The 27,556-nt window shown below is 55.8% G+C and overlaps 2 protein-coding genes across 7 annotated transcripts; one reads left to right on the forward strand and one right to left on the reverse strand.

Moving 5' to 3' along the window:
* Positions 1–69: 69 nt before the first annotated feature.
* MAP4K1 (mitogen-activated protein kinase kinase kinase kinase 1) lies at positions 70–16,003 on the reverse strand. 3 transcript variants are annotated; one of them, XM_078062667.1, is made up of 32 exons: positions 15,960–16,003; positions 15,267–15,333; positions 15,039–15,096; positions 14,833–14,923; positions 14,048–14,112; positions 12,491–12,546; positions 12,354–12,401; positions 12,128–12,170; positions 11,959–12,031; positions 11,431–11,562; positions 10,972–11,034; positions 10,795–10,876; positions 10,240–10,356; positions 9,925–10,003; positions 9,328–9,386; positions 9,206–9,249; positions 9,081–9,125; positions 8,340–8,382; positions 7,729–7,891; positions 7,548–7,630; positions 7,132–7,216; positions 6,073–6,149; positions 5,923–5,983; positions 5,019–5,127; positions 4,876–4,934; positions 4,562–4,665; positions 3,833–4,007; positions 3,513–3,575; positions 3,227–3,316; positions 3,073–3,143; positions 2,345–2,400; positions 70–246 (listed from the first exon to the last, which is right to left on the reverse strand). In XM_078062667.1, exons 1-32 carry the CDS (start codon positions 15,986–15,988, stop codon positions 177–179), a joined length of 2,460 nt encoding a protein of 819 aa, XP_077918793.1. In that variant the 5' UTR covers positions 15,989–16,003; the 3' UTR covers positions 70–176. The 3 variants fall into 3 exon arrangements, with proteins under 3 accessions (XP_077918793.1, XP_035974359.1, XP_035974360.1); XM_036118466.2 differs by lacking the exon at positions 15,960–16,003 and having other exon boundaries at positions 15,267–15,474; XM_036118467.2 differs by lacking the exons at positions 3,513–3,575; positions 15,960–16,003 and having other exon boundaries at positions 15,267–15,479.
* EIF3K (eukaryotic translation initiation factor 3 subunit K) lies at positions 3,826–27,556 on the forward strand. Of its 4 annotated transcripts, none has more exons than XM_036118482.2 (8): positions 3,826–3,957; positions 17,639–17,737; positions 19,377–19,497; positions 20,958–21,032; positions 23,345–23,411; positions 23,515–23,592; positions 25,870–25,995; positions 27,490–27,556. In XM_036118482.2, exons 3-8 carry the CDS (start codon positions 19,480–19,482, stop codon positions 27,519–27,521), a joined length of 396 nt encoding a protein of 131 aa, XP_035974375.1. In that variant the 5' UTR covers positions 3,826–3,957; positions 17,639–17,737; positions 19,377–19,479; the 3' UTR covers positions 27,522–27,556. The 4 variants fall into 4 exon arrangements, with proteins under 4 accessions (XP_035974375.1, XP_035974374.1, XP_077918795.1 ...); XM_036118481.2 differs by lacking the exon at positions 3,826–3,957 and adding an exon at positions 16,591–16,748; XM_078062669.1 differs by lacking the exon at positions 3,826–3,957 and adding an exon at positions 16,828–17,153.

Here is a 27,556-nt window from a genome sequence, read left to right on the forward strand (position 1 = left end):
CATTTGGGGGGGTGGGCATCCAGGAATTCTGCCCTCCCCTCTCCCCTTCGGAAGAACAAGATGACAGCAGAGGCTGGAGTCATGTTTATTGGGAGACAAGTGCACGTTGTGACCACTAATGTGTGTCCGCTGGGGACAGGGGTGCAGGGACTGGTTCCCAACACCCCCCTAGGGACTCATTCCTGGATGTAGAGGTTGCTGGGGGCAGTAGGATCATCTGCTGGGCGTGTCTCCACCACCACAGGCCTGGGGAAGGAGGAGAGAAGTCAGTTCATTCATTCATTTGTTCATGCATTCATTCACAAAGGAGTTACTAGAGGCTGTTCCAGCACAGTACTGGGCCATCGCAGCAATGAGCAGACATGGTCTCTGCCCTCGAGGACAGGAGACCAATCTAGAATGGGAGACCAGCAGAAGTCAGTGAATTACAGGAGTGCAAAACAGCATTGAAACCTATCCCAAAGGGTCGGCCAAGGTGGCCCAAAGAATAGATGGTGGAGGGGACGCCTGGGTGGCTCAGTCAGTTAAGCGTCTTCCTTCGGATCCAGTCATGATCTCCGGGTCCTGGGATCGAGCCCCGCATCGGGCTTCCTGTTCAGCGGGGAGTCTGCTTCTCTCTCTCTCTTTCTCCCTCTGCCCCTCCCCACTGCTCTTTCTCTCTCAAATAAATAAATAGAATCTTAAAAAAAAAAAAAAAAAAATAGATGACGCCCCAAAAAGGCTCAGGAGGGAACTTGGTGAAAGGTCAGGGAAGGGTGTTCTGGGCAGAGAACAGCCTGGGCAAAGGCCTTGAGGTGGGAGAGAGCTTAGGACTTGGCTGCAGAAGTCAAAAAGTCTTGTGGGCTGTGGCCAGGACTGGGTATTTATCTTGAGGCCACAGGAGTTTTAAATGGGGGAGGGGGGAGTGACGCAATGGGACTTAGATTTTAAAAGGCCTCTCTGGCATGTCAAAAGGTCATGAGAGATGCTTGAAGGGGCTCTCACTGGTTAAATGTGGGAGTTCTTGTGCCTCAAATTAAATAATTATAGAATAACCCCCAAGAGTAAAATGGAAATCCGTGAGGCTGTGCTGAAATACACACACACACACACACACACACACACACGGCGGAGAAGGGACAGATTCCCCCCCCACAGCGGCACACCAACTAAGGGCAGAAACCATTTAGTAACTATCCTCATAATATATTCACGCAGAAATCATCAATAGATGCTAAAACCAGTGGGTGAAAGTCTGATGAGAAACAGTATATTTACACTCAACAAATCACCCCCAAAAGATAATAATACAAAAAGTAACTTTAGAGCAGAGAAACTGGGCTGACTCCACCCTACCCAAATGCTCAAAGATAACATCACCCGAAATGGGACAAAGTGGCACGTGCCTCCTGATAGGCACGGAGAAGGACATGCCATCACTTCGGTGGTATTCCTGCTCAAAATGCTTAACCTGGAAACCTCAAACCCAACTGAAGGACATTCTGGAAAACAACCTTCCTGTACTCTTCAAAAGTATCAAGGTCCTGAAAAACAAAGAAAGCCTGAAGAATTGTCCCAGGCTAAAGACAAAAGAAACCTGACTCCTACATGCACTCCTCATCATCCTGGGCCAGAAAAAAAAAAGTATTATTTTTTGGTTATAAAGAGTATCATCGGGGGGCGCCTGGGTGGCTCAGGTCATGATCCCTGAGTCTCGGGATCGAGCCCCACGTCGGGCTCCCCGCTCGGCGGGGAGTCTGCTTCTCCCTCTGGTCCTCACCCTGCTCGTGCTCTCTCGTTCACTCGCTCTCAAATAAAATCTTTAAAAAAAAAAGTATCATTGGGCCCAACTGGTGAGACTTGAATGGGTGTGTGGGTTAGAAGGTAGTGTTGTCTTGTGCTATTTCCTTGATTTTGGCAGCTGCACTGGGGTCCGCAGGAGTAGGTCTTTGCTTTGATTTAGGAAACAATTCACACCCAAATAGAAACAATTGTGTACATATACAAACGTGGTAAAAACAAAACACACAAAAACCCCCAAAAAACAACCAAAAAACTTAACATCCGGGCAACCTGGATGAACGAAGGGATACAAGAATTTAAGATTAATTTTTAAATTTATTTTTGCAACTTCTCTGAGCCTAAAGTTATGCCAAAATAAACAGTGAAAATAAAAATTAAAAACCAAAAATGTCCCCTTGGCTCCCGTGTGGGGAATGGACTACAAGGAGCAGAGATAGAAGCAGGGAGACCAGGAGAGAGAATGTCCAGGCCAAAGATAGAGGTGGCTGGAGACATCTCAAGACCCCTCTCCACATCAGAAGCCCCCCTCCCAGGTTCTGTGTCCCCTTCCCCGCGTCCATACCTGGGGGAGCCAAGCAGACGGAAGGTGAGGGTGGGGTCTCTCAGCTCCTGCAACAGCTGGGGAAAAGGTGTGTGTGTCAGTATCTAGAAGATTCTTCCCCTCTCCCTTAAAGATAACGGGGGGGGGGGGTGTCTCTGAACCTCTAGTCTTAGGTCCGGAACTAATCATTCTTGCTAACACCATTCACCAGCTGTGTGACCCAACCAAGTTACTTTACCTCTCTGTGCCTCAGATTACTAACCTGTGAAATCATAGGACCTTCCTGATGCATGATCGAGGAGATTAAATAAAATACAAACATAGAGGGGCAACATCTGACACATAGTGTTTTATGAGCTAAGGACCATTTATCGCTCCATTTTCCAGCTGAGGAAAGTACGGCATGGGAAAGTGAAGTCATTTGCTTAAGGTCAGTCAGCCGGATTCCAACCCAGGCAGTCTGTTCATGCTCTTAACCACCCACATATTTCTCTAGTGACCCCCATTTTATAGCTGCAGACTGAGGCTCAGAGGGAAGCAGAATCTCTTACATAAGGTCACACAGTGGCCTGGAATGAGCTCTGGACCCAAGAGACCCTGGGGTATAGAAGAGGACGTGTCTGCCCTGAGACGGGGGAAGCTTCTCGTCAGGGCTCCACACCCTGACTCAGTCCTCCGGGTCCATCTGAGGAACTGGAAGACCCACGGGGGAGGGGCGGGGTTGCGGGCGTTCAGACGGAGACGCTTACCTGGTCTGAGCCTGGAGCCCACACCTGCACTCCATGCTTCCAAAAGGCCTGCAGCCGACCCCCGACCATAGCTGGGAGGAAAGCAGTGCCCGTCACCCTTGGGTATCACCGAGCCTCCACTCCGAGCCGGCGGCCCTCCCATCCCTGCACCTACCCACGGCTTCCACCGCCTCAGTCATGGGGATCTCCGGAGTTCGAAGCCCCCGGACTGGGGCTCCCTCCGGGGTCACCAGCTTCAGGGACCCTAGAAGAGAGTAGAGAGAGGGTTTTACGAGCGAGGCTCGGAAGGAGAGACTGCTGAGGGACTGGACAATAAATTCATTGAGAAGCAAAGCAGGAGGCAGGCAAGGCCCGTAGGGGTTCAGCGTTTCTGAGAAGCACAGGGTCTGCGAGGCGGAGATCCAGGAAAGTGGAGGAAAGAGAGGGAGGAGGGTGCTTACCGTCCATCAACACCATCACCTTGTCTTCGTCTACTTGGGTCACCTGTACCGGTCCCCTGTGCTCTATTTGACAGGAGGAGGTTCAAACACCAATTCGGCCGGGTTCTGCCTTCCTCCGCTGGGCACCCTCTCCATTCCCAAGCCAGCAGGCTAAGCCCCGCCCACCACCGCGGCCGGCCGGGTCCTCAGTCTCACCGGTCGTACCTGTACCCACCTTTCTTCCCCTCGCCCCAGGCTCAACCCCTTCCCCAATCACACCTCAGGGCTAAAGCCCCGCCCCGCCGCCCCGCCCCGCCCCCAGCGAGCCCGCCCGCCCTCACCTGTGCTCATCTCGCCCAGCCAGCAGGAGAGCGCGCCGAAGCGCACGGTGTGGAAGAGCACCGACTTCGCCGGCTGCCCCGGGCTCACGCCGATGCAGACGGCGGGCAGCTCGGAGCCTGGCCCGGTGAGTAGCGCGAACACTGGAAGGGGCGTCGGTAGCGGGAACAGCACCTGCTGCGGGCCGCACGGGGAGGGGCGGGCTCAGAGGAGGCGTGGGGCGGGGCCTGGGGGCGGGGCCTGGGAGGAGAGCCCGCAGGGGGCTTCGCGAGTATCTCCTGGGCCCTCGGTTCGGAGGGATGCCGTCTAGAAACTTCAGGGGGTGAGAGCCCAGAGGAGTGAGGTGATGCCTCTTTAGAAATGGACAGATGTGGCCTTAGAGTTGGCGCGGCTTCTGTTCGGGTCGTGCCGCCTTCATGACAGAAAGGCAGGGCCCCGGAGGGGCGTAACCTCAAAGGCAGCCAAGTCTCCTTAGACTCAAAGGATCTGAGTGGGGTCTCCTGGAGACCCGGGGGGATGGGACATAGGGCCTGAAAAATAATTAGGCTGCGTGAGAGGCGGAGCTTAAGGACCAGGAAGCCCTCCGGAGGGGGAGCCTCGGGCGCCTACCGCAGGTGGGCGGGGCCTCGGGTGGAAGCGGGGTTTCCACCAAGCTCTCGGCAGAAGCAGAACGAGTGGAAGGGCCTAGCCATTGAACCTCACAGAGTCCCCAGCCTCTGCAGGCCCCCTACCCGGACCAGCAGGAACTTGTTCATGGGCTGGTACCACTGAAGCAGGACCACGGACGTCTCCAATGCCCCGCACAGGAACGGGCCCCCCGAGCTCGCACCCTCCGCTGTGGAGGTGGGTAGGGATGGGTTAGGGCCAATCCTCTCTCCCCATCCCCGTCCCCCCCACCGCCCGCCGAAAGGGCACACATATTTCCCCGGACTCTGGACAGCCTGCCTTAACTCTGCAACCCTCTCGGGTAGATGCAGCCCAAGCCCCGCCTCTGGCCCAGCCCCACACCCCCCTTCAGGTCCGCCCCGTTGGGATTCTCTCTCACCCACGCAGCAAGCTCGGCACCCTTTGGTGTCCTGGATCTTGGTGGAGACCATGTTCTTCCTGCAGAAGAAAGCAGGCGTAAATGCGGAGGGACGGCAGGAAGGGGGGATCCCAGGGGTCCGCGGTGCCACTGGGAGCTGGTACCTGGCCAGTAGCCGGTGGGGGCTAATGTGAGCGATGGGGCTTCCCGCTCTGGTCTCCTTCCGTTCCAGCAGGCCCAGGATGCTATGAGAATACAGGTGGGGGGTCTTTCCTGCAGTGTGTGTGTGTGTAGGGGGGAAGCAGGCAGTTATAGGACACCAGACACTCCCACCTTTCTCTGTCCCTTCACTTGGCCCCATCCCTTTGAAACTCCCAAGGCTCCAAGTCTCAAGCACTTTTATTTATGCCTTTTTCACTCGACATATTTTAAGTGTCCACTGTGGGCCAGGCACTGTGCTGGGCTCTGGTGAACAAGGAGTAAGATAAGTATGTTCCCTATCCTCCTGCACTTGCAGCCACATGAGAACCTATGGACACTGCACCATTCAGAGGAAGTTACACACATTATTAAGTTGAAGAGGAAACCGATCTAGAATTCTCCCGAAACGTGTCGTCACAGATGTGATTATTAACTAACTCATGCGGCCTATTTGGCTTGGCCTTTCCCCATAGATTAGAAATTCTTTCACACAAAATGTTTATAAAACAATAACACAAAATTGTAAACTATAACTCCTCGCTCACTCTATTTTAGTAAAGCATGGAATAAGTTCTAATTGGCATCTAAACATCAAGGAAATGTAAAGACTTCCTGGAGACCTCACCTCAAAACTGACTGGAGGTGGGACTATTGTGAACCCCATTTTACAGATAGGGAAACTGAGGCTCAAGGAGCAAGTTCCCCAGTGAAAAAGTGGCTGGGATTTTAACTGCAGGCTCTGTGAAGAGGGAGCGTACGTTTGTTTGGTTTTGTTTTTTTCCAGCTGTGCCCATCTACCTCCCAACCCCCTGACTCTCAACCCCTTAACTTCTGAACCCCCTCCTCCCACCCAACCCACAGCCAGACCTGAGAGAGACATGAGGACATTGTTGATGGAGTACACCCAGGTAGTCCGGCTGGGAAAGAGCTGCAGAGAACGGGGGAGATGGCTCCCATAAGACCCCAGCAACCCCCAACTCCATCCCCCTGCCCTTGGCCCTCAGGCCCTGTGCTCACCATCTCCAGCGTAGCCTCCTGATCATTCCGGTTCAAGATGAAAATGCCTTCCTCTGCCCCCAGAAGCAGGTGCTGGTCTGTGGGGACAGACACAAGGACACTGGGACCTACCTCATCCTGTTGGGCCTCCCAGACCCCCACATGTCTGACCCCAAACACTGGTAGTCTGTCCCCCTGCCCTGACCCTCCATTCTCTCTTACTCCCATACTGACTCTCCCAGCCTCTGTTTCCCCAAATGTGAACTCAAACCCTAACCCAGTCCCCTGAGCTGATCTCATTCTCACCTACCCTCATGCTTGGGCCCACAAATCCTGCAAATCCTGACCCTGCCCCCTCACTCTTGACCCCAACATTAGTCCATGCTTCCCCAAATAGCCTTCTAAGTTCTGTCCTTCTGTCTTCCCAGTTCTGGTCCCCAAATGCTAATCTTGTTTCAACACTGATCCTCAAACTCGGGCCCTCTGAAATGTGGCTTTTTCTGTCCAGTGTGTCCCCCTCAAATTCTAATGCTGTTTTTTTTTTTAAATAAGTTTTAGTAATTTTTTTAAGATTTTATTTTTGAGTAATCTCTACACCCAACATGGGGCTCGAATTTACAACCCTGAGATCAAGGGTCACACGCTCCACCGAGGGAGCCAGCCAGGCGCCCCTAATGCTGTTTCTTTAACATTTACCCCCCACTGACCTTGTCTCTACATCTTTCATCCCCAAACTCTTCCCCTTCTGCATTCCCATCCCCAAAACTCCCAAACCCCCAAATTCTGATCCCAGCCTACCATTAACCTCTCACTGAGGTTAATGGGGTCCAACTGTCCCCCATCTATGCCAAACTCGGACTTTTCTGTTATATCCGACATTCCTGGCCCCCAAACTCTTATTTTCCTAGTTCTTCCCCTCAAATCCATCTTCACTCTACCCATCTTTGATCCCCAAACCCCAACTGTAACCCTGGGCTCTGGTCCTGCCTCAGCTCTGCCCCTCCCCCATTCCCACCTCTGTACCTGCATTAGGGCCCCTCCCCACCCCGCCCTGCTCTCTGAGACACGCTGAGGGCCCACCCTTGGTGGAGGGGTGTGTCCAGGCAGCTGTGCTGTGGATCCGGAGGGGGCAGCCATTGAACAACTTCACGAGAAGGGCACATCCCTAGGCAGGCCACGGGGGGGCAGAGCAGCGGATCCAGCAGAAGGAAGGAGGGGACAGGAAGGTGCAGTGGTTAAGACCCAAGAGTGCCAGCACTCTGCCTCCTCAAAGGTTTATCACCTCTCTGCCTCTGTCTCCCCATCTGTGAAATGGGGGATAACGCCTATCTCTGTGATTTCTACCAGCATCTGTGAAGGCTGATACCACACAAAGACATGAGCTCAGCCTCCAGCCCAGAGGCACGGGTCACCAAATGTCACCTCTCATCATCATCACTCTACCCATCCCACCCCCAGGCATCCCAGCCCCATCTGGGGAGCACGGCCGGGCTCACCTTTCTCTTCATCTTGTCCTTCTTGGGGGGTAACAATGGGGGCTGATCAGGCTCCCGGGGGGTTGGGTTCCAGAGTGAGGGTTCTGAGACAGGGTGGGGGGAAAAATCAGCCCCCAAAGGCCCCCCCTCCCCTGCCCAAGCCACACCCCCACCCACCTCCTGCCCCAGCCTGCCCCATTACCTGAATGGGCAGTTAGGTGGGGGCTGCGGGTGGCCGGGGGAGGCCCGAGGTGGGGGGTTCGGGGGGGAGGCCCACTGGCACACCGGACTAGCACCCCCGGGCTCAGCTGTCCCTCATCCCCAGTGCCCCCAGGCCCCTCATCTGATGGAGAACGGAACTTGGGCTATGGAGACAGAGGAGGAGTGTGGGAAAGCACATTAGATGATCTCAGAGAGAGGGCACCCTGCAATCCCAGCCCTGCCGCTACCAGAACTGACGTTGGTTATGGCTCTGACCCTCCTCACAGTGTCCTACTACCACCCCGGCATCAGCCCTGACCTCCCACCCCCCACCCATCATCAACGCACTCCAGCAACTAAAGGGTTAATGCCGGAGCGCTTCGTGCTGGGGGTTCCTGGGACCAGTGCCCATCTGCCTAAATACTTTGAATCCCACCCTAGGTTCAAGGATGCTGCTTCCAGATCCCAAAGTGCTCATCATCCCGTCTCCCAGACTTCAAGGGGCCCGGTGTCCCATACTCCAGCCTTAGAGTGCCCGGTATCCCAGCGTCTAAGGGCCCTGGCCTCCTGGCCCCCGGCCCCCAGCTCCAGCGGGCCCAGGGTCTTACTTACCTTGGGAGGGAGTGGAGGAGGTGTGTCCTCTGCAGGGGTGGGGCTGGAACACAAAGATGGGGTGAGTAGGCGGGGGTGTCCGTAACAAGGACTCGGGGCAGATGGGGTGGTTTGGGACTGGAGGTCTGAGGTCAAGAGGGCCAGGGGTGACTGGGTCTGGGCTGGAGCTGAGGATTAAAGCCCTCAGAGCCATGATGATCCTGGCAACAGTGATGCTGGATATCGAGTGTGGACGATGCATCCAGCCTGAATCTCCAGTCACCTAGTGACACAGATCACGCGAGCTCCGGGGGCGCAGGCTCTCGCTTGGGGCTGGGCACGGCAGCCAGATGTGCAGAAGGGACGGGTGGTGGCGTGAGGCGGACACAGGCCTGGGGGCTGGGCTGACTGTTGGGGCTGACATGGGGTCTTGGGCCAAGGGTCTGGTGTGGGGCAAGTTCCCAGGGGGGAAGATGCAGATGAAGGCTGGGCTCTGAGGGTTTGGGCTGCAGTGGAAGACTGGGGGTCTGAGCAACATCTGGGAGCTGGGGGCGGGGACGAGGTGGGGGGTCCGGGTGGAGTTGGGGGTTGGCTTTGTTGGGGGGAAGGAAAGTGGGGGGTGCCGGGGTCTAGTCAGGGTCCGGGATGAGTGGCGGAAGGCAAGCAGGGGCTGAGGTTGGGGTCGGGATGGAAGGGAGATGGCGGTCATAGGAAGGCAGGGTGGGTGAGGGCCGGTGGGGCTGGGGGCCATGGCTCTCTTACATGTCCACGTCGTCATAGTCATCGTCAGACTCTGACAGCTGCCTCCTGAGAAGTGACAGGCATGACCCTCAGGTGGTTCCCCCACATGTCCCAGCCCCCTCCCCTCCATGCTGAGAGTCCCTGACCTAGGACTGCTGCTCCTGAAGTCTCCAGGGGGCTGTAAGTGGGCCTGTGGGATGGTAAAGGGTCAGCGGTGCCTAGGGGGAGGGGAAGGCGTCCAGGGCGAGAGCAGGGGGAGACCTCTCACCGTGTGGGGTATGGGTCTGGACTCCATTGCTCTGAGCTTCCGGAACTCCATGTGCCGCCCTGGAAGGGGGTGGGGAACAGTAACACAGTGAGCTGAGAAGATGGGTCTGGGAAAAGAGGAGAATTTGAACGGGGAGGGTTCAGGGTCAAGATCTTAGGACTGGAGCTGTCCCGTAGGGGGAAGGGTCTTGGTTTCCAGGGTCTCACTTGGGGGGCTGGGGTCAAGTTTTGGGACCAGGGAGGTGGGGGCTCAAAGTTATAGAGCGTTTGTTTTCAGGGTCCATTTGGGTATTGGGATGTGACAGAGATTTTGGAGGTCTCTTTGGGGGTCCTGGTGTTATGGGAAGTCTCATGGGGTCTGTTTGCAGGTCAGAGAAGTGGGGGGGTCTCTGTAGTCATTTTGTAGGTCAGGCGGTGATGAGGTTTTCTGGAGTCTCTTGCAGGGCCAGATAGTGACGAGGGTCTCTGAGGGTCGATCACGAGATCAGATGGTGCTGAGGGTCTCTGGCAGAATCACGGGGGTGGGGGGTGTGTGTGGAGTGGGTCTCGGATCTATTATGGGGTCAGGGATCCCCAAGCTTAAGGATTCTCTACTCACGACAGCAGTCGGCATCTGGGATCCCTAGGGAGCTGGATCGGTGGGTGGACCGGATCCGCCGGGGGACAGCAGGGGGCACCTGGGCAGAGGGGCAGCTCAGGGCCACAGCCCTCTGGCACCCCTCCCACCCTGTGGGCCCAGCTGGGAGCCTCGGGCTCTCCCCTACCCCTCTGTGCCCCCAGCCCTGTGCCAAGCCCCGCCGCCCCCCTCCCCTTTTTCCTTTGAAGAGAGGCAGCAGGAAAGGGCTCCCGGCAGGGGGTACAGCCTGAGCAAAGTCTGGAGCTTCCATCACTTTGTGGGCCAGGGCGCCCTCACCTCAGGCTCCTCATCTTCAATCTCGACCACAGGGACCCCCTTCCCTGGATTCCTCAGTTTGTCAAGAAGATCCAGGATCAGGCCTCTATTTAGCCTGGGCTGGGACACCAGCTGATGCTAGAGAGGGGAGGAGGGGGTCAGCGGACATCCCCTGGAGGGGGTCACTGGTGTGGGGGAGAGGCTGGGACAGGGGACTGAGAACCCGTCTAAGGGAATCTAGTGGGAAGGTGCCAACCTAAGGAGAAGGCAGGGAACCCTGGGGAACTGAGACTGGGGGATTTTAAGGGGTTGGAAGGGATTAGAAGAATCTAGAATTCCCAGCAGGGGCAAATGGAGAATTCCAGAGGTGTCTTAGAGGGGACCGGGCTTCCCCTGGAATTCCAGAGTAAACCCAGGAATGGGTCTGGAGACCCTGGGAAATTTGTGAGTTTTAACAACTCAGGGTATCTTGGCAAAAAGTCTGGGGTACAATTTGAAGGATCTTGGGGAGGTCCTGGGGAATTCTGGGGGTGAGAGTTTGGGAAGGGCTCTTCAGGGAAGTGAGGGGACGTTTACACTGAGCATCTTGGTGGCACCAGGTCGTTTCTTGGGGTTCTTAGTGAGGGTGACTTTGACAAAGTTGTGGAAGGCAGCCGACCTTGGGAGGAAGAAGCCAAGTTCTGGGGTGAGGAGACCAGAAACTCTCCTATCAGACCCTCAATCCTGGCTCCCCTCTCCCTCGCCCTGTCCTACCATTTGCCTTTTTCTTTTAGCCTGGGGGGCTGGTAGCCACTCTTTGTCATGAGGAAGAGAACTCTAGAAGAGTAAGGAGAGAACGTGGTGTTCAGACTCCCAATGGGGGGGGGTCAGACCTCATGGCTCGAGGGGTCCCCAACAGCACTGAGGTCAGCAGAGAGCAAAACAAGAGACAGAACCAGAATGGGGTTTAGGTTTTACAATGCGCTGGGATGCCACTTCCGGGGGACTCTGTCTGTCACATGACAGAGCTACAGCAACTAAGATGGGAGCCTCCAGATAGGGAGCCCCTGCGTTGGGGGTTCCCCGCTGTGGACAGCTGAAGAAAAGGCTTTCTGGGTTGAGAGGATCCTTGGGGAGGTCTCAGAGTGAGCGCTGAGGAAGGGGTGTCTCTTGTAGGCGTGGGGGGGCAGTGCTCAGGGTCAAGGCTGGGGGGTACTGGGCAGGCCTGCCTACCTGAGAGGGTGCACGTCAAACAGCGGAGGTTGCAGCTCGGCTAGTTCGATGGCTGTGATGCCCAGGGACCAGATGTCACACAGCTCGTTGTATCCCCCCTTCAGGGCCACGGCCGCCACTTCTGGAGCCATCCTGGGGGGGGGCAGAGACCCTCAGAGAGCCAGGGGTGACACCAGGAGGGGAAGGGGGTGACTCCTTGGCGTGGGGGCGGGGGGGAGGAGAGAGACAGAGAGAGGAGAATAGGGCACCGAGAGAGCCAGATGCAGAGAGCAACGGCAAGGTGAAGAGAGAGACCGAAATAAAGACAGACACAGGGAGGTCGAGACAGAGACAGAGACAGAGGGATCAGAAGAAACATCAACAGAAAGAGACCTAGGCAAAAGGGAAACTCAAGAGAGAGCCAAACGGTAAGCAGAATGTTCAACAGGGAAAGGTAGAGGCAGGGAAAGGAGCCAGGAAGGAGATTCCTAGTGATCCAGGTGGGGATGGCCACTGCCCCCCACTGCACCCCGACCAGGCATCCCTCACCAGTAGGGCGTCCCAATGAAAGAGAGGCGTCGAGCCAGCGTGGCCCCAATCTGGGCCGAGATACCAAAGTCAGCTGGAGGCAGAGAGAGAGAGAGACATGGTGACCCGGGGTGCCTTATTCCCTTGGCCCCCAGCCAGTCCCCTCCCCACCCCCACCCACCACACTCACCCAGCTTGACCTCCCCAGCGTCATTGATGAGGATGTTGGCTCCCTGGGGAGAGAGGGGGAAATTAGAGGCTGTCATAGACACCCCCCCAGCCCAATGCTGCCTCCACCCCGTGGCCCTTCCCAACCCCACAGCTCCACACCACCCTGAGTCCTCCACACACCACTTCTATCTCCTGGCCCCCCCCCCCACCCACCCACCAAGGCCACTTTTCTGCCCCTAGACCACCTTGATGTCCCGGTGTATCTTCTTCTGTGAGTGCAGATAGGCAAGTCCCTAGGAGAAGGGTGGACATGGGGCATGTGAGTGCCCAGGGGCTGGAGCAGGGCCCTGCCCCGACCCAGGCCCACCCGGTCTCTCCTCACCTGGAGCACTTCCCTGCAGACATAGCTAATCTGGAGCTCGGACAGGGGGCCTGTCACTGCAAAGGTCACACCAGTAGCGTTGGGTGGGAACCAGGAAACCTGGCCCCGGGAGACCCTGGCCACCACCCACATGGGGAGGGAGGAACAGATGGGACAAGTGGGAGGGAGAGATGGAGGGACAGTCAGCGACCAACACAGGGAACCAGAGGCCAGAGGGAGACAGATTCATTCAACAGATATTTCTGTGTCCACTGGGTGCCAGGCACTGTGGTGGGCACCGGGGAGACAGCTGTGGACAAAAGAGACAGAGATCCCTGCCCTCGTGGAGGGAACATTCCAGCTGGGGCAACAGATGGTAAACAAGATAACTACAGCATAGCGCCTGAGATGCTAATAAACAGCAAGAAGAAAACTAAAGCAAGAAAGAACAACAGGAAATATGTGTGGGAAGGGGTATGACATTTTACAGGGTGGTCAGTGAAGTCTATCCTACTCTGAGAAAGGGTCAGGGTGAAGATGTGATCAGTCCAGCTGGGAAGGGAACAGAAGAGCTAGTGCACAGGCCCAGCAGCGGAGAGGGCCTGGTGGGTTCGGAAAAGAGCAAAGTGGGTGGAGCAGAGTGGGGGTGGGAGAGAAAAGGGGTAGGAGGTGAAGTCTGGCAGCTTGGGTGCAGGTGGGGGTCACCCTGGGGAGCTCGGGCTTCTCTTCAGAGGGAAATGGAAGCCATGGGAGTGTTCTGAGCAGGGGGTGATGGGAGTTTGCAAAATGAGGAAAGGCAGAGGGACACGGACACCAACGCACACACACAGATAATGAGAAACAGAAAGACAGAGAAACGGGAACAGATTCAAACTGAGACCCAAAAGCACGAAGAAAGACAAACTGAAAAAGAGGAGACACAGAGGTGGAGAGAGAACAATAGGGAGACAACAGACAGAGAGAAGGGGTCAGAGACCAGGTCTGGTAGACCGGCTGGGTGAGCCACTTCCTCTCTGAGGGCCTCAGTTTCCCCCCTGGTGACTTAATCTGGAATTTCTTCTTTGTCTGACATTTGAGATCTTGGGGTTCACGGAGACAGAGAGGAGGCCGAAGACAGAGGTGACCATGAGAAATTGAGAGGTGATCAGAGGCCCACCCCATCCCCATCCTCAAATTTTCCAAAAGAGTGAGAAGCAGGCTGAGAGAGAGGGAGAGTCAGGAATTCATTCACTCAGTCAGTGAAAACGTGGACCCGGCTATGGGCCAAAAGTGCAGAAATACTCAAACACCTGAACGGACACGTTGGTGAGAAAATGCAGAGAGAGGAAGATGGGAGGGGATGAGTGCATGCCGAGAGATCGGGGCTGGACCATCAAGTGCTGGAGGCAAGGGCCCAGGGCCCACTCGGTCACCACAGTATTCCCAGCACCAACACCAACCAGGCCAGGCCTGGGCCCAGAGCGGGGCTCCTTGCAGGAAATGTGGACCAGAAAGACGGTCCCAGAAGACACAACCCCAGAGAGATAGGAGGGGTGGAGGAGGGGGTGCTCCCTGGATCCCCCTTGCCCTTCCTCTCACCTTGGTAGATGTCCTGGAGAGAACCAGCCCCACAGAATTCCATGCATATCCAGAACTTCTGAAGCCTATAATTCGAGTAGTAATAACAGCAGGAATAAGTCATCATTTATGGGACACCCCCAGCTCACTCTCCGTCTTGTTCCAGCTCAATAAGAACTTTAAGGTAATAGCTGTCATCCACCTCCCCTTGCCCACCAGAGTGAGATCATCCCACTTCCATTTTACAGGTGGGGAAGTTGAGGCTCAGAGAGCAAACCTATGTTCAGGGTCAACTGGACTCGAACCCAGGTCTTTGGACTCTTAACCCAGGAGGACTCCTAACTCTGCTAATCTACGCTAACCCAGAAGACAGGGCAGATAGCTCCCAAGTTGGTCAGGTTCAGGGGGGACAAAGGGGCCTAGGGTGCCAGGTCTGGGGGGACAGAGGTCATTACTGGCGCATCTGGGATTTTAATTTAGGGGTCCGGGGATTTAGGGAATGAGAGGAGCAGAGAATGGAACTGGGGGACCTGAAGGGCAGGATGACAAAAGATTAGTTTTAGGGGACTTGCTTTCAGGTTTGGTTACTACGAAGGGATTGCTTTTGGGGATTCCCTGCTCAGAAATGGGAGTCCTGAACTGCAGATTACATCAGAGAACACTCTGGTCAGAAAAGTGGGACTTCAGACTGGGGATCGAGTTGGGGGGGGCCCAGTTTAAAATGGGGGTCCAGGATTGGAGGTCAGGAATGGGGGTTCTGGGCTAGGGGCTGGGCATGGTCCCAGGGCAGGTTTGAGGCTCATCACCAGAGGTAACTCCCGTGGTAGGCCACGATGTTGGCATGCCGGCAAGTTTTCAAGATGAGGATTTCCTTCTGAAGTGTGGAAACATCATCGTCTGTGAGGAGGAACAGGAAAGAAAAGGCCGCTGCGGGGAGGGAGTATGGGGGAGGCGATCCCGGTGTCCCAAGAGGAGGGGTAGGGGTGTGGGGAAGGCGCTCCCGTGTCCTCACCAGGCTCCATCTTCACCATCTTCACTGCCACCAGGTCCCCCGTCACTTTGTCTCGAGCCTTGTAAAGGGGAAGTTGGCAGTCAGGCAGGCTCCATTCGCCTGAGTTCCTCCTCAGCATCCCTGAGCCAAAGCCAAGGACTGGGATCCTCTCTCATCCCCTTCCCTTCTTGGGCCTCATCCCAAAGGCTCGCTGGTCTGAGGGTGATGGAGAAGGAGGGGTGTCCTCACCTTGAAGACTTCTCCGTAGGTTCCTCCACCCAGCCGCTGCAGCAGGTCATAGTGATCCCGGGGGTCCCTATTAAAGATGTCGGGGTCCACGAGGTCCATCCCTGGGGGCTGGAGCTGGGCCTGTGCCCAGGGGCCAGCAGGGCCTCAGGGCTCGAGTGTGGCACCTCCCTCCCTCCCCACACGTCCTGCGCCCTGCACCCGCCTTGCCTTGCCTCCACCGGCTGTGGCCTCCCCCCTCCCCACTCTCGCTTCCTGCCCCAGCACAGGGCTGTGCAGCGGGCTCCACCCCCTGTCCCCTGGGCCCTGAGAGCCTGTGAGGGGCAGCTTGCCTTGGGACCCAGGGGACCCCCCGCCCCACCTCCAGGGCCTAGGGCTGAATGTAAACCAGATGCAAACTATCTTGTGATCTGGGGGGGGGGGGGTGGTGTGTGCCCTGGCTTCCCCTCCCGCGTTCTGGGCGGTGGCTAAAAACCGCAGTTGAAACTCTGCTGAGTGCTTGAGGGTTTGGCCACCATCCGGAGATGGAGATGGTAGGCCAGCACAGGAGTGGTCACGCACTGTACATGCCTGTTCCCTGGGGTACACATACACACTGAGCGGTGCCCACCTATGTACCCACTGTGCGCAGACCAGTAGACGTACACGTGCCTGGATACCCGTGTGCACACACGTGGACGCGCCCAGAGCACGTACCTCCACGTATATGACACATGCTTGTGCATTCACGCCTAGTGTGCAGAAGGGCACTCGCCTTCTCCCGCAAGACTGGAGCCTAAAGGGGCCTGAGCGCCAGCCGGCAGGGTCCAGGAGCCCTTCGGCCCAGCCCGCCCCTGCCGAGCAGAGCACCACAGCTTTACGGGTCCCTACCGCTGGAGTTGGGGCGGACGGTGGGGACGAGGTTCTGGACCCCAGAGCTCGGGATCCTGCTTCAGAGGCCGAGGCCTGGGGCAAGGGGGACGTCAAAGAGCACTTCCCTAGGGAATCTGGCCAAGGCTCAAGTTAAGGGATACTGCGCGCACCCCAGCACAGTTTTGTTAGTTCACGACCGCGCGCAACACAACGCGCGTGCACCGGTAGAGAGCCGTCTCCCAGCCGGGGAGTTCGCGCGCACGTCCCAGGGGGCTAGAACGCGGTGCGGGAGGCCCGGGAAAAGCTTCGCCCCGCCTCCTCGCCCCGAGACGGCGCCTGCGTACTGGACTAGATCAAGCCTTTTCTCACGCTGTTGGTCCAGCTCGGGGGGAGCGTATGCGCACGCGCCAACTTCGCCCGCCGGGAAGAAAGTCACGTGGCAGCCGCCGCCAGCGGCGCGGAGAAGACAACGACGTAGTTTCCGTTTCCACCACCTCTTCCTCTTCCGGTCCTCGGGGACTCCCTACCGGGTGGCTTTTCACCTCCGGCCCCGGCGTGGGAGGCGACATTCGTCATGGCAATGTTTGAGCAGATGAGAGCGAACGTGGGCAAGTTGCTCAAGGGTATCGACAGGTCTGAGCCCGGTCGGAGGGAGCGTTTCCGGCCAAGCGGCGTGGTGGAGGGGTTTTTCTAGAGACCGCAAGGGGTGGACCGGCTCCTGGACTGGCCCGGGAGTAGGCTTTCCTACTCGTCCTGGAGGAGGCCGTGTTGAAGGAAACGGCACTGCAGGGCGCCGCGGGCGGGAGACAGCCCTGCCTACCTCGCAGTGCTCCCGCTTTTTAATTGCTTTAGGTCTTCCTCTCTGCTCCTCAGCTTTCCCTTTCACAGCCCCTCAGTTTCCTGTGACTCCGCTCCTCAGCCTCGCACAGTGTGTGTCAGTGCCTCTTCATCTCTGTTTTCTTTTCCTCTAATGCCGTTCATTCAGCACACGTCACTGAGATCTACTCTCTTCGCTCTGGGCAGTGCTGGGCACCAGAGGTGACCAAGACAGCCCCAGGCCATGCTTCCATGGAGTTCCCAGTTCAGAGTCCAGACAAACCGGACAATAGGCAGTGATAGCCAGAAGTAATCAGGGCTGGGATGGGGGAAACTAAGCAGGAGAGGATGGGGCTAAACCAGGGTGGGGATCTGGAGAGGGGAGGAGGGGGTGAGGGGCAAAGATGTCCAGGAGGCCAGGTGTACAGGTTGCAATGACTGATTGGCTGAGAGGTGTTGCGGGGGGGGGGGGAACATCCTAGAAAAGACCCAGGGCTCTGATGGGGTTCAGAGCTTTGGCTTAGGTCTGTAATGTGGGTAAGTGTTATTAGAGGGTACAGAGCTGATTCAAGAGTAATGGCAGAGTTGGAGGAAAGGAAGGAAGGGAAGGAGGAGCAGGTTACAGCGCCCTTCTCCCCCCACCCCCACAAAGTGACTGGCCTCAGCTCCTCTTTCCTCTCTGCTCACCCGTCCTGATTCTTCTGTAGGTACAATCCTGAGAATCTGGCCACCCTGGAGCGGTATGTGGAGACGCAGGCCAAGGAGAATGCCTACGATCTGGAAGCCAACCTGGCCGTCCTGAAGCTGTGAGTGTCTGCCTCCATCCCCACCTCTGGGCCAGCAGCCAGCAGGGGGCCATTCTTAACATTGGGTGAGGCCGGAGTTGGGGTGGTCTTCCGGATGTGGCTTCTCCTGGTGTGCAAGGCTAGGAAGCCAAGGGAGTTGGCACAGGAGGAGAGATGGTTTTTAAAAATTAATCACACGTTACACGTATAGGTTGGTACAAAACAGAGAAACATAGCTAAATAAGTACAAGTGAAAACCCACGTAAACACCAGGCTTATTACAAAATCGAGTGTTATCAGGGCCCCAGGCCCTTTGCTTCGTATGCTTTGTGCTGGCCACCTCACCCCCACCCTAGTAACCGCTTTTATGCTCTCATGGTCTGGTTTTATGTGAGTTTACCACACACGCATGCATCCTGATGAGCTTGGCTCAGGTTTGCCTGTGTTGAACTTGACACAAATGTAGTCTTACAGCATGAGCTTCTCTGCATCTGGCATCTTCCACTTAGCACCGGGTTTGTGAGATCGATCCATTTTTCCTGCGGCTGCAATTTGTTGTCCTTCTTGTGTAGTGCTTCCCTGTGCAAGACTGTCTAAATGACCCGTCCTCCCGCTGATGGACCTCTGCGTTCTATCCCCACAGTGCTGTATTAACACGCTGTCAGTTGTGTAATTTTTAAATGTTGTCTCAGTTTTGATGTCTGTAAAATGGAGGTAACACTCGTATTTGTGGGGTTGTTTAGATTGTTAGTGGGGTAATTGCTGCTTAGCGCTCATCATGCGGTAGCTACTGTGCTGTAAGCTTTGTGTGTATTAACTCGGATGCTGTATTGTCTTTGTGAAGTACATAGGATTGTTATTGTCCCTTCTTTCGAGGGAGGGGAGTGGGGCACAGAGAATTGCAAAGAGGTAGTCCAAGGTCACTTATGAGGGAAGTTGGAACCCAAGCAGTCTGCCTCCAGAGCCTCGACCACTGCTCCAGACTATACTTACGTATTTATTTATTTGTGAACCACTTTTTTTTTTTTAAGATTTTATTTATTTATGGGCACCTGGGTGGCTCAGTTGGTTAAGCGACTGCCTTCGGCTCAGGTCATGATCCTGGAGTCCCTGGATCGAGTCCCGCATCGGGCTCCCTGCTCGGCAGGGAGTCTGTTTCTCCCTCTGACCCTAATCCCTCTCATGTGCTCTCTCTCATTCTCTTTCTCTCTCAAATAAATAAAATCTTAAAAAAAAAAAAAAAAAAGATTTATTTATTTGACAGACAGAGACACAGCGAGAGAGGGAACACAAGCAGGGGGAGTGGGAGAGGGAGAAGCAGGCTTCCCGCCGAGCAGGGAGCCCGATGTGGGGCTCAATCCCAGGACCCTGGGATCATGACCTGAGCCGAAGGCAGACACCCAACGACTGAGCCACCCAGGCGCCCCTCTTTGTGAACCACTCAACAGTGTCTGGCTTACAGGGTGGTTGGGAGGATTAACTGTCCCCGTCTGCAGAATAGGAAAGTAGGTCAGGGAGGTTAAGGTCACAGAGCCAGAGTGCTGTGATTGGAGCCCAGGCATGTCCAACTCCTGAACTCTGGGCCACAGCACTGGGCCTCTCATGAGGCCCAGGGAGCTGAAGAAGCCACTATGGCTCTGTCTCTTGTTCCCCTTCTCAGGTACCAGTTCAACCCAGCCTTCTTTCAAACCACAGTCACCGCCCAGATCCTGCTGAAGGCCCTCACCAACCTGCCCCACACAGACTTCACACTGTGCAAGTGCATGATCGATCAGGCACATGTATCCTTCCAGTTTCCAGGCGGGGTGTGCAGGGGAGGGGCTGGGGGCAAGGTAGATGAATTCCCGGGGCATCGGTCTGTGAGTTCAGCCACAAACTCCGAGCGCCTGCTCTGGGCTTGGCGTGGTGCCGGTTGGGACATTTGGGTGGCTGTGACAGGCCTGGCCCCTGCCCTCCCTGAGCTCACCATGCAGTGGGGGAGGGAGGTCCTCTGTCAGGGACCACCTGCACTCGTCCAGGCTCAGGGTTTAGAGAGGCCAGAGGAAGCACCTGACCCTGCCCGGATGTTTAGGGAGGGCTTCTTGGAGGAGGGAACGTCTGAAAGATGAGCTAAATGAAGTGTTAGGGAAGGGTGAGCCGGGTGGAGGGAACAGTATGTAAGGAGGCCCAGAGAGGAGAAAGAAGAGGTCAGTGCTCTTTCAGAGGTCGTAGAGGAAGTTTGGCGCCGCCTCACCACAGATTTCAAAATGCAATCTGGTCAGACTCGGAAGGGCACCGGGAAGCCATAGAAGGCTTAAACCGCAGAGTGAGTTGGGTAGATTTAGGCTTTAGAAGGATTCCCACTGAGGGTTGTAGCTGAGTGAAGGCCACCAGGCAAGAGGCAGGAGCCATGAAGAGCTGGAGCATCAGCTGAACTTCATTCTGTGTCTTCCGTATCTGGCACCGCGCTGGCCGTCCATGACTAAAGGTTGACTGAAAATGAACTGGCTTCCCCCCCCACCCTTTGCTTTCCTCTGGCCTGCGTTTTTGTGACAGGTCCACCACTTGGCCAGGGGAGCCTCGCTCTGCCCTTGAATCACTTGACAAGCTTGGCAGAGTCCCCCCATCCGTGCTTCTGGCACTCACAGTCCCGAGGGTCACACTTAACCTGCCCATCAGCAGCTGAGCTGAGAAATGGGGGCTTACGCATTGAACCTGTGTGTGTCCATGGGTGTGCCTGCCTTCTGAGAGATTGTCCACCTTGCCCAGGGGTCTGTTCTGGTGACTTTTCAAAAAAAAAAAAAAAAAAAAAAAAGGCATACGGTACGCTGTTAAAAGTACAAAAAGCATATGGTGGAAAAAGACGGCCTCCTCCCTCCCCTGTCCCACAGGCACCGCACTCCCCTGCCAGGAGGCAGGTTGTTTGCTGTTCTCAGGTACCTTTCCAGAGATACCCTGAGTACAGGTGTGTGTGTTCCCATACACGTGTGTGTGTCCCCACCCATATGTGTGCGTGCACACACACCAGCCCCCCATCCAGATGGTGGCCTCTTATGCATGTTGGTTTGCATCTTGCCTTTTCACCTTCGTGTCTTGTCGCATCTCCACGTGAGGTCTCTAAGAGTTGACTCGACCCCAGAGTGTGGACAGGCCAGGTTTTGGCTTCGTGTCTCCATTGCTGGATCACCTGTTGCCTTAAGCATGCTACGGTGAACAGAAGGTGGGCTCAGGGCTGTTTTCCCTTAACACTTCCTCCTCTTAGCAAGAAGAACGGCCAATCCGACAGATTTTGTACCTCGGAGACCTGCTGGAGACCTGCCACTTCCAGGCCTTCTGGGTAACTTGGCTCCAGGACCAGGGTGGGCGGCTGGGCCGCTGGGCCGAGGCGGGACAGGCTGCTAAAAGGAACAACCACGCACATTTGCTGTCTGCTTGCATAACCGCGGGCGATCCCGTGCTCAGGGCTTTGCGCGGGTGACCGCATGGATTCATCATCCTCGCACTGAGCCAGGACTCCCACGTTGTCCCTTGTGTCCCCAGGCCGGGGCACGTGTGCACGCACCCACGTCTGACCTTCCTGCCAAAGTCCTCCATCCTCTGGATGCTCCTTTCCTTTCTTGCTCGAACTGGAGCCACACCCTCCACTTCTGCCGAGGGTCCTCCTCACCGTCATCCCCAGGCCCATCTCTCCCCCACAAAACCCCTCAGTCCTGAAGCCCGGGTGTTGGCACTTCCTGCCCCACTCTGTTGGTGTCAGCCCCTGACGGCCTCGCCTCCTTTCGTGAGTAACCAAGCTCCTGTTCACCGCCACTCACTGCTACTTCTGTCATTCTCAGTTGCTTGCAAAGCCAGACCAGTGATCTTTCCACCACCCCGACCTTGGGGTGCCTCCATCTCTTGTCCTCCACGTGACCTCGGCCCCTCCCTCCCAGTCATGCCCTAGATCAGCTCTCAGCACATTGGACCCTCGAGGAGTTTAAAATACAAAACGAAACTGATCCTTGACTCAGGCCATCCGAGTCTCATCGGTCTGAGTGAGGTGCGGGTGGTGGGATCCAAAGCAGTTATCGCAGATGTCCCTGATGCCCCGGGAAACTGGGGAGCTGCCCCCCAGTCCCTACCTTCAGCAGCATTGCTCCCTTCTCTGCCAGTGTCCGACGTTTCCACCCCCCACCTCCGACCACTTCCTCCCAGCTTCCCGGCTCACCCCTGGGAGGGCTCCAGCCTGGCGTGCTTAGGCCTGACCAGTAGCCCGGGCCCTCTGTTATGCTTCTGCCGTCAGCGGGAGTCTGCACCGGACACTGCGAGAGGCCGGAGGGAGGCCCATCAGCCCCGCAGTGCGCATCCCCTCCTGGCCCAGGGGCTCACCGCCCTCTCCCAGCTCTTCACGCCTTCTCACCCCCTCTCCTTCCCTCCTCTTCTCAACTCACGCTCCTCCGCCTTGTTTTGTGGGAAGACCGAAGCAGCCAAAGCAGAACTCCCACGCGTGACTGCCCTCAGCCTCGGCATCTGCTGTCGGCCGACTGAATGCTTTTCTGTTTCAGTCGGGGAGTCGTCCCTCCTCCCATCTCAGGCCGCCCCCCCGGCTGGCGTGCTGTTCCCCTTGCCCCTCGCCCCCTCGGCGCTCCTCCCTCCTCTTGTAGCAGCAGGGCCTGGCCTTCCCTGGTTGTTTTTGTCAGCGGAGACCACGTCCACCCTGTAGTTCATTCTCGCCTGCAGGAGAGAACTCTCCCCGAACCTCCACATGCCCCACCATGTCTGCCTCTTGCCCTCTTTCTCTGTTCCCCATGGAGAGGAAAGTCTCGCATCCCTGGGAAACCCTCGGGGTCAGGCGGAGCAGGGCCCTTGGTTACCCCGCTCGTGGGTAGGGTTGCCTGTGCTCAGTTTCTCCTCCTCTCCCTGCTCACTTGAAGCTGCTGTGTTCGTTCCATTCAGGCTTTTGTGACCAGCCTTCTACCGCCCCGGTCTCCCACATGTATACGTGTGCCCGTCTACATGCACGCACGATGAAACCCACCTCTGATGGGGGCCGTGCACTGCTCCCTCAAATCCTTTTATCGTTGGGCTCCCAGGACAGTTACTGTCCTGTACATCCTCTGCATTGTCCTTGGGGGTTCCTCATTTCCCGCACTAATGTTGGAAGGAGCCCTTGCCGGGAAGGTGACTTTTGGACAGAAGCCTCAAGGGCGTAGGGGTGCCAGCCATGGGGAAGGAGAGTTCGAGACCCAGCACCAGCCAGCTCAAAGACCTTAAGGTGGGCGGGTGCACGGTGTGTCTGAGGAGCAGCAAGGAGGCCCCTGCGGCTGGAGCGAAGGGCTGAGGGGGAGGACGTCTTATGGGACACTTGGCCTTTTCTCCGATGGGTGAGTGTAGTTAGCTAATCTGTCTCTGTTCCCTCTTTGGGTCTGTGGTTTCTGCCTGCCTGGTTCAACCCCCAGCTCTGCGATTTGGGGCAAGTCACTCAGCTGCTCTGAGCCTTGCTTTTTTCATCTCCAAAAATGGGCAGAAAATAGTGACTTATGTTATAGGGTTGCACAGGGAAGAAAGTTGGCATGTGAGGTGGATGCCCAAGTTGTAGCTTCTGTTGCTAATTTCATTAACAATAATCTTGAAGTTACATTATTGTGAACGTTATCATTGCCCTCACAGCAAGCCCTGGATGAAAACATGGACCTCCTGGAAGGTATAACCGGCTTTGAAGACTCTGTCCGAAAATGTAAGTCCGTCTCGGTACCTGGGTTTCCCAGGGGGACGGGGTAGGGAGTGGCAGCAAGGTCCCGAGGGTGGCCCTTTACCATTTTCGTTCCTCATCTCTGCAGTTATCTGCCATGTTGTGGGCATCACCTATCAGCACATTGATCGCTGGCTGCTGGCCGAGATGCTCGGGGATCTGACAGGTAAGGCCTCTCTGGGTTCCCGGTGCCAGTCGAGGAGGTTGGGGTGGTCAGGGGCCGTGGGCCTCGGCCAGCTCCTCAGATGGACCCATCCCTGCTTCAGCAAGTCGTTGTTGAAGGTCCAGCCCTGCTCGTTATTGAGGGAGTAAGGAACATAAATAAAACATACCCCTCCTTGGGGGAGATGCTATGGTATTCGTTTATTGTATTCTGCGTAAGTTATTTGAATGCTTTTTCTGTACCAGACTATTCGAGGCCTGGAGGACTCAGCAGTGAAGGAAACAGAGTGGCTCAGATTTCTTTTTTTTTTTTTTTTTTTTTTAAAGATTTTATTTATTTATTTGACAGAGAGAGACACAGCGAGAGAGGGAACACAAACAGGGGGAGTGGGAGAGAGAGAAGCAGGCTTCCCGCTGAGCAGAGAGCCCGATGTGGGGCTCGATCCCAGGACCCTGGGATCATGACCTGAGCCGAAGGCAGACGCTTAACGACTGAGCCACCCAGGCGCCCTAGAGTGGCTCAGATTTCTTATGGCAGTAGCAAAACTTAGATAACAAAATGAGAAGTACAAGTCTAGCGTGAACTCACACAAGACAGCTCACCGGGCTGAGGTGAATAGTGCCTCAGTGGAGACAGGCACTGAAGGCCGAGGAAACCAGAGGGTGTTGAGGCAGGGGCGCGCCTGTCTTGTTCACAGAGCAGCCAAGGTACCTGGTGGGAGCACAGTGAGCGAGGGGCAGAGCCGAGGGGCAGAGAAGTGGCGGTGGGAGGGACATCTTCAGATACCACGGGGCTTCCTGAGGACATAGTCCTTTGTCCTGAGTGAGCTGGAGCCACAGGGGGGTTCTGAGCAGGGAGGGACATGATCAGATTTGTGTTTTTTAAAAGATCCTTCCAGGGGCACCTGGGTGGCTCAGTCAATTAAGTGTCTGACTTTTTTTTTTTCTTTTTAGATATTACTTATTATTTATTTGAGAGAGAGAGAGATATATAATGAGAGCATGAGCAGGGAGGAGAGGGAGAAGGAGGCTCCCTGCCGAGCAGGGAGCCCAATGAGGGACTCGATCCCAGGACCCTGGGATCATGACCTGAGCCGAAGGCAGATGCTTAACCGACTGAGCCACCCAGGCGCCCTAAGCATTCCACTCTTGATCTCAGCTTAGTTCTTGATATCAGGGTCATGAGTTCAGGCCCTGCGTTGGACTCCATGCTTAAAAATAAATAAATAAGGGGCACCTGGGTGGCTCAGTTGTTAAGCGTCTGCCTTCCGCTCAGGTCATGATCCCAGGGTCCTGGGATCAAGCCCCACATTGGGCTCCCTGCTCCACGGGAAGCCTGCTTCTCCCTCTCCCGCTCCCCCTGCTTGTGTTCCCTCTCTTGCTGTGTCTCTCTCTGTCAAATGAATAAAAATAAATAAATAAATAAATAAAAATAAAACATTTTTCCAGAAAGAGAGAGAGAAAGAAAAGAAAAATGTTTGTGTATTGGCTCCTTTTTGCAAAAAGAAACAGGAAGAAGAATAAAGCTAAGGAAAATGGTTACTCCTTGGGAGGTGGGGGGTGAGCACAGGGAGGGAGAGCGGTGGGTTGGGGGTGAGACTTGTCTGAGTACCTTATTTGGGTAGTTTTGCCTTTTGATCTGGTTGTGTGTGTGTAGCAGAAGGCAACTTATTGGACACTTTGTGTCGGGCTACACTGAGTGCTTTACATCAGGTAGATGTTTTGTATATTTAAAAGTGAGATTAAGTCAAAAAGGGATCAAACAACTCTTAGAGTTGAATCCAAAGAGAAGCGGATGAATTTATCAAATTGCTAATAGTCCCACAAAAGAATTACTTCAAGTAGCAGGACATTTTCTGGCCGTACGTCCTCCCTGGCAGGTTTTTTAAGAGCCAAAACAGCCTGCAAAGAAATTCCCAGCTGAGGCTCTGGGCTTATGGTTCGTGATAGTGAGGACATAATTTTAAAACCATTTCAAAGTTCTGCGGAAAAGCAGGGAAGGAAGCACACCACTGTTGTTGGAAACTGAGATTTGCTCTGGGAGAGAAAAGGGGTAGAAATGAAAGAAGGGGAGACAGAGGCCCTGTGATGTAGGGGTGGGAAAGCTGACAGGCTCCCTCTGGCTGCCGTTTGGAGAATGAACCGTAGAAACGCAAGCAAGTGTGGCTGCAGGAGATACGGTGGCCGCTGAGGCAGTTGGGTCTGGAGAGCGCCCCGGCCTTTGGCTGCGGTCCTGGGGGAGCGGGTGACTGAGCCCCTGCATGGCCCGTGTCACCTGCAGACAGTCAGCTAAAGGTGTGGATGAGCAAGTACGGCTGGAGCGCTGATGAGTCGGGCCAGATCTTCATCTGTAGCCAGGAGGAGAGCATCAAGCCCAAGAACATCGTGGAGAAGATCGACTTCGACAGTGAGTGCTGGCCTGAGGCTGCAGACTATGGGTCTGAGGAGCTGCCCCTGGACAGACCGGGGCTGGGGCCCCAAAGGACTTGGGTAGCTGTGGTCTGGTTCAGGGCCAGGATCTTTGCATCTGTTGGAGTCCACTGACTTCTCTCATGGGGCTGCCTGCTCAGGGAGGAATGGTGGGGGGGGGGGGGCTTCCTCCCTGGGACTCCTGGGGGCTCCGGCCTGTTGGCAGTCTGTCCTTGGGGATGGCACCTCGGCCCTGGCATCCGAAGAAACACAGGAACGCCAGAAAGTGCGGGTTCTGGACTCGGCTAGTGGGACGGGGATCTCGGGTCTCGGTTTCTTAGCTCTGCCACTCGGGGCAAGTGATTTTACCTCTCTGCCTCAGTTTTCTCATCCAAAAAGTGGGGATCCCGGCAGCACTCATTATGACAATTACTGTGTAGTTCCTGAGCTTAGCAGGTGGTTTGGTCCTCACGTGAGCCCCGTACGGTAGGGGCCGTTACTGTAAGTGGACAGTATCCTAATACGTACGTGGAGGAGTGAGGGCAGAGTGAGACGGCCGTGTAGAGCACGGAGCGGAGCAAAGAGCCGCGTGGGCCGTGCTCGGCACTGTTGCACGCACGCTAACCGACTGCAGCCCCCCTGGCCCCTCGGTGAAGGGAGCAGAACAGCTGTGTGGTCAGGCCCTCACCGCACCGTGCGTGTGTCGGAGAGTGAGTCAGAACCCAGGGATCGGCTGCTCCCTTGCGCCCTGGGTCTCCTCCCCCCCCCACCCCATCCCTTGAGTCTGATTCTGGGGTTTTAAAGGTGTGTCTTGGCACAGCGTGGTTTCTCGCTACAGACTAGCTCATTTGGTGCTGAACTGAGGATCAGGACTCAGTGGGCCCTCATCTTGGCGCATGGGGCCTGTGGACCCTCACTCTAAGTGAGAGGTGCCCCCTGTGTTCGGGTTCTGGGTGAGAAGTCGCTGCAGGAAAGGGCTCTCCGGCGAGGAGGTGCAAGGCTGGCGCTCAGCATGTCTTGCAGACAGCACACAGAAAATGTTGCTATGGCGGCAGTGAGAAGAACCAGGAGCTCTTGGTGCCGAACATTGTTCTGAGCATGTCAGGTCAATGCTTCGTGCAGGTGGGGAAGCTGGTGTTAACGAACTTGCCTGAGGTCACCCACCTGGTACCGGATGCCGGTCTCCTTGCTCGGGTGTGGAGATTCTTAACTACCGCCCCCTACTGCCTTTGTGGGGCGCCTGGCTGGCTCAGTCCGTAGAGAGTGCGACTCTTATTCTTGGGGTCGTGAGTTCAAGCCCCATGTTGGGCACAGAGATTACTTAAAAAAAAAAAAAAAAAACCCACCAAACTGTCTTTGTGAAGGTGACCAGGGCCCAGAAGGGGTTTGTGATCTGCGCCCCCTAAAGAATTGTGGGTGCCATAGCTGGTGGCTGGAGGTTGGTCTCACATTCTTGCCCTGTTGACCTGCTCCCGTCTTCCGTTCTCAACAGGTGTGTCCAGCATCATGGCCTCCTCCCAGTAACTCTGCAGGCGTTGAATAAAGAGTTGTTGACTTAA

Source organism: Halichoerus grypus, chromosome 15 (assembly GCF_964656455.1).
Source record: "Halichoerus grypus chromosome 15, mHalGry1.hap1.1, whole genome shotgun sequence".
NCBI classification, from domain to species: Eukaryota; Metazoa; Chordata; class Mammalia; order Carnivora; family Phocidae; genus Halichoerus; species Halichoerus grypus.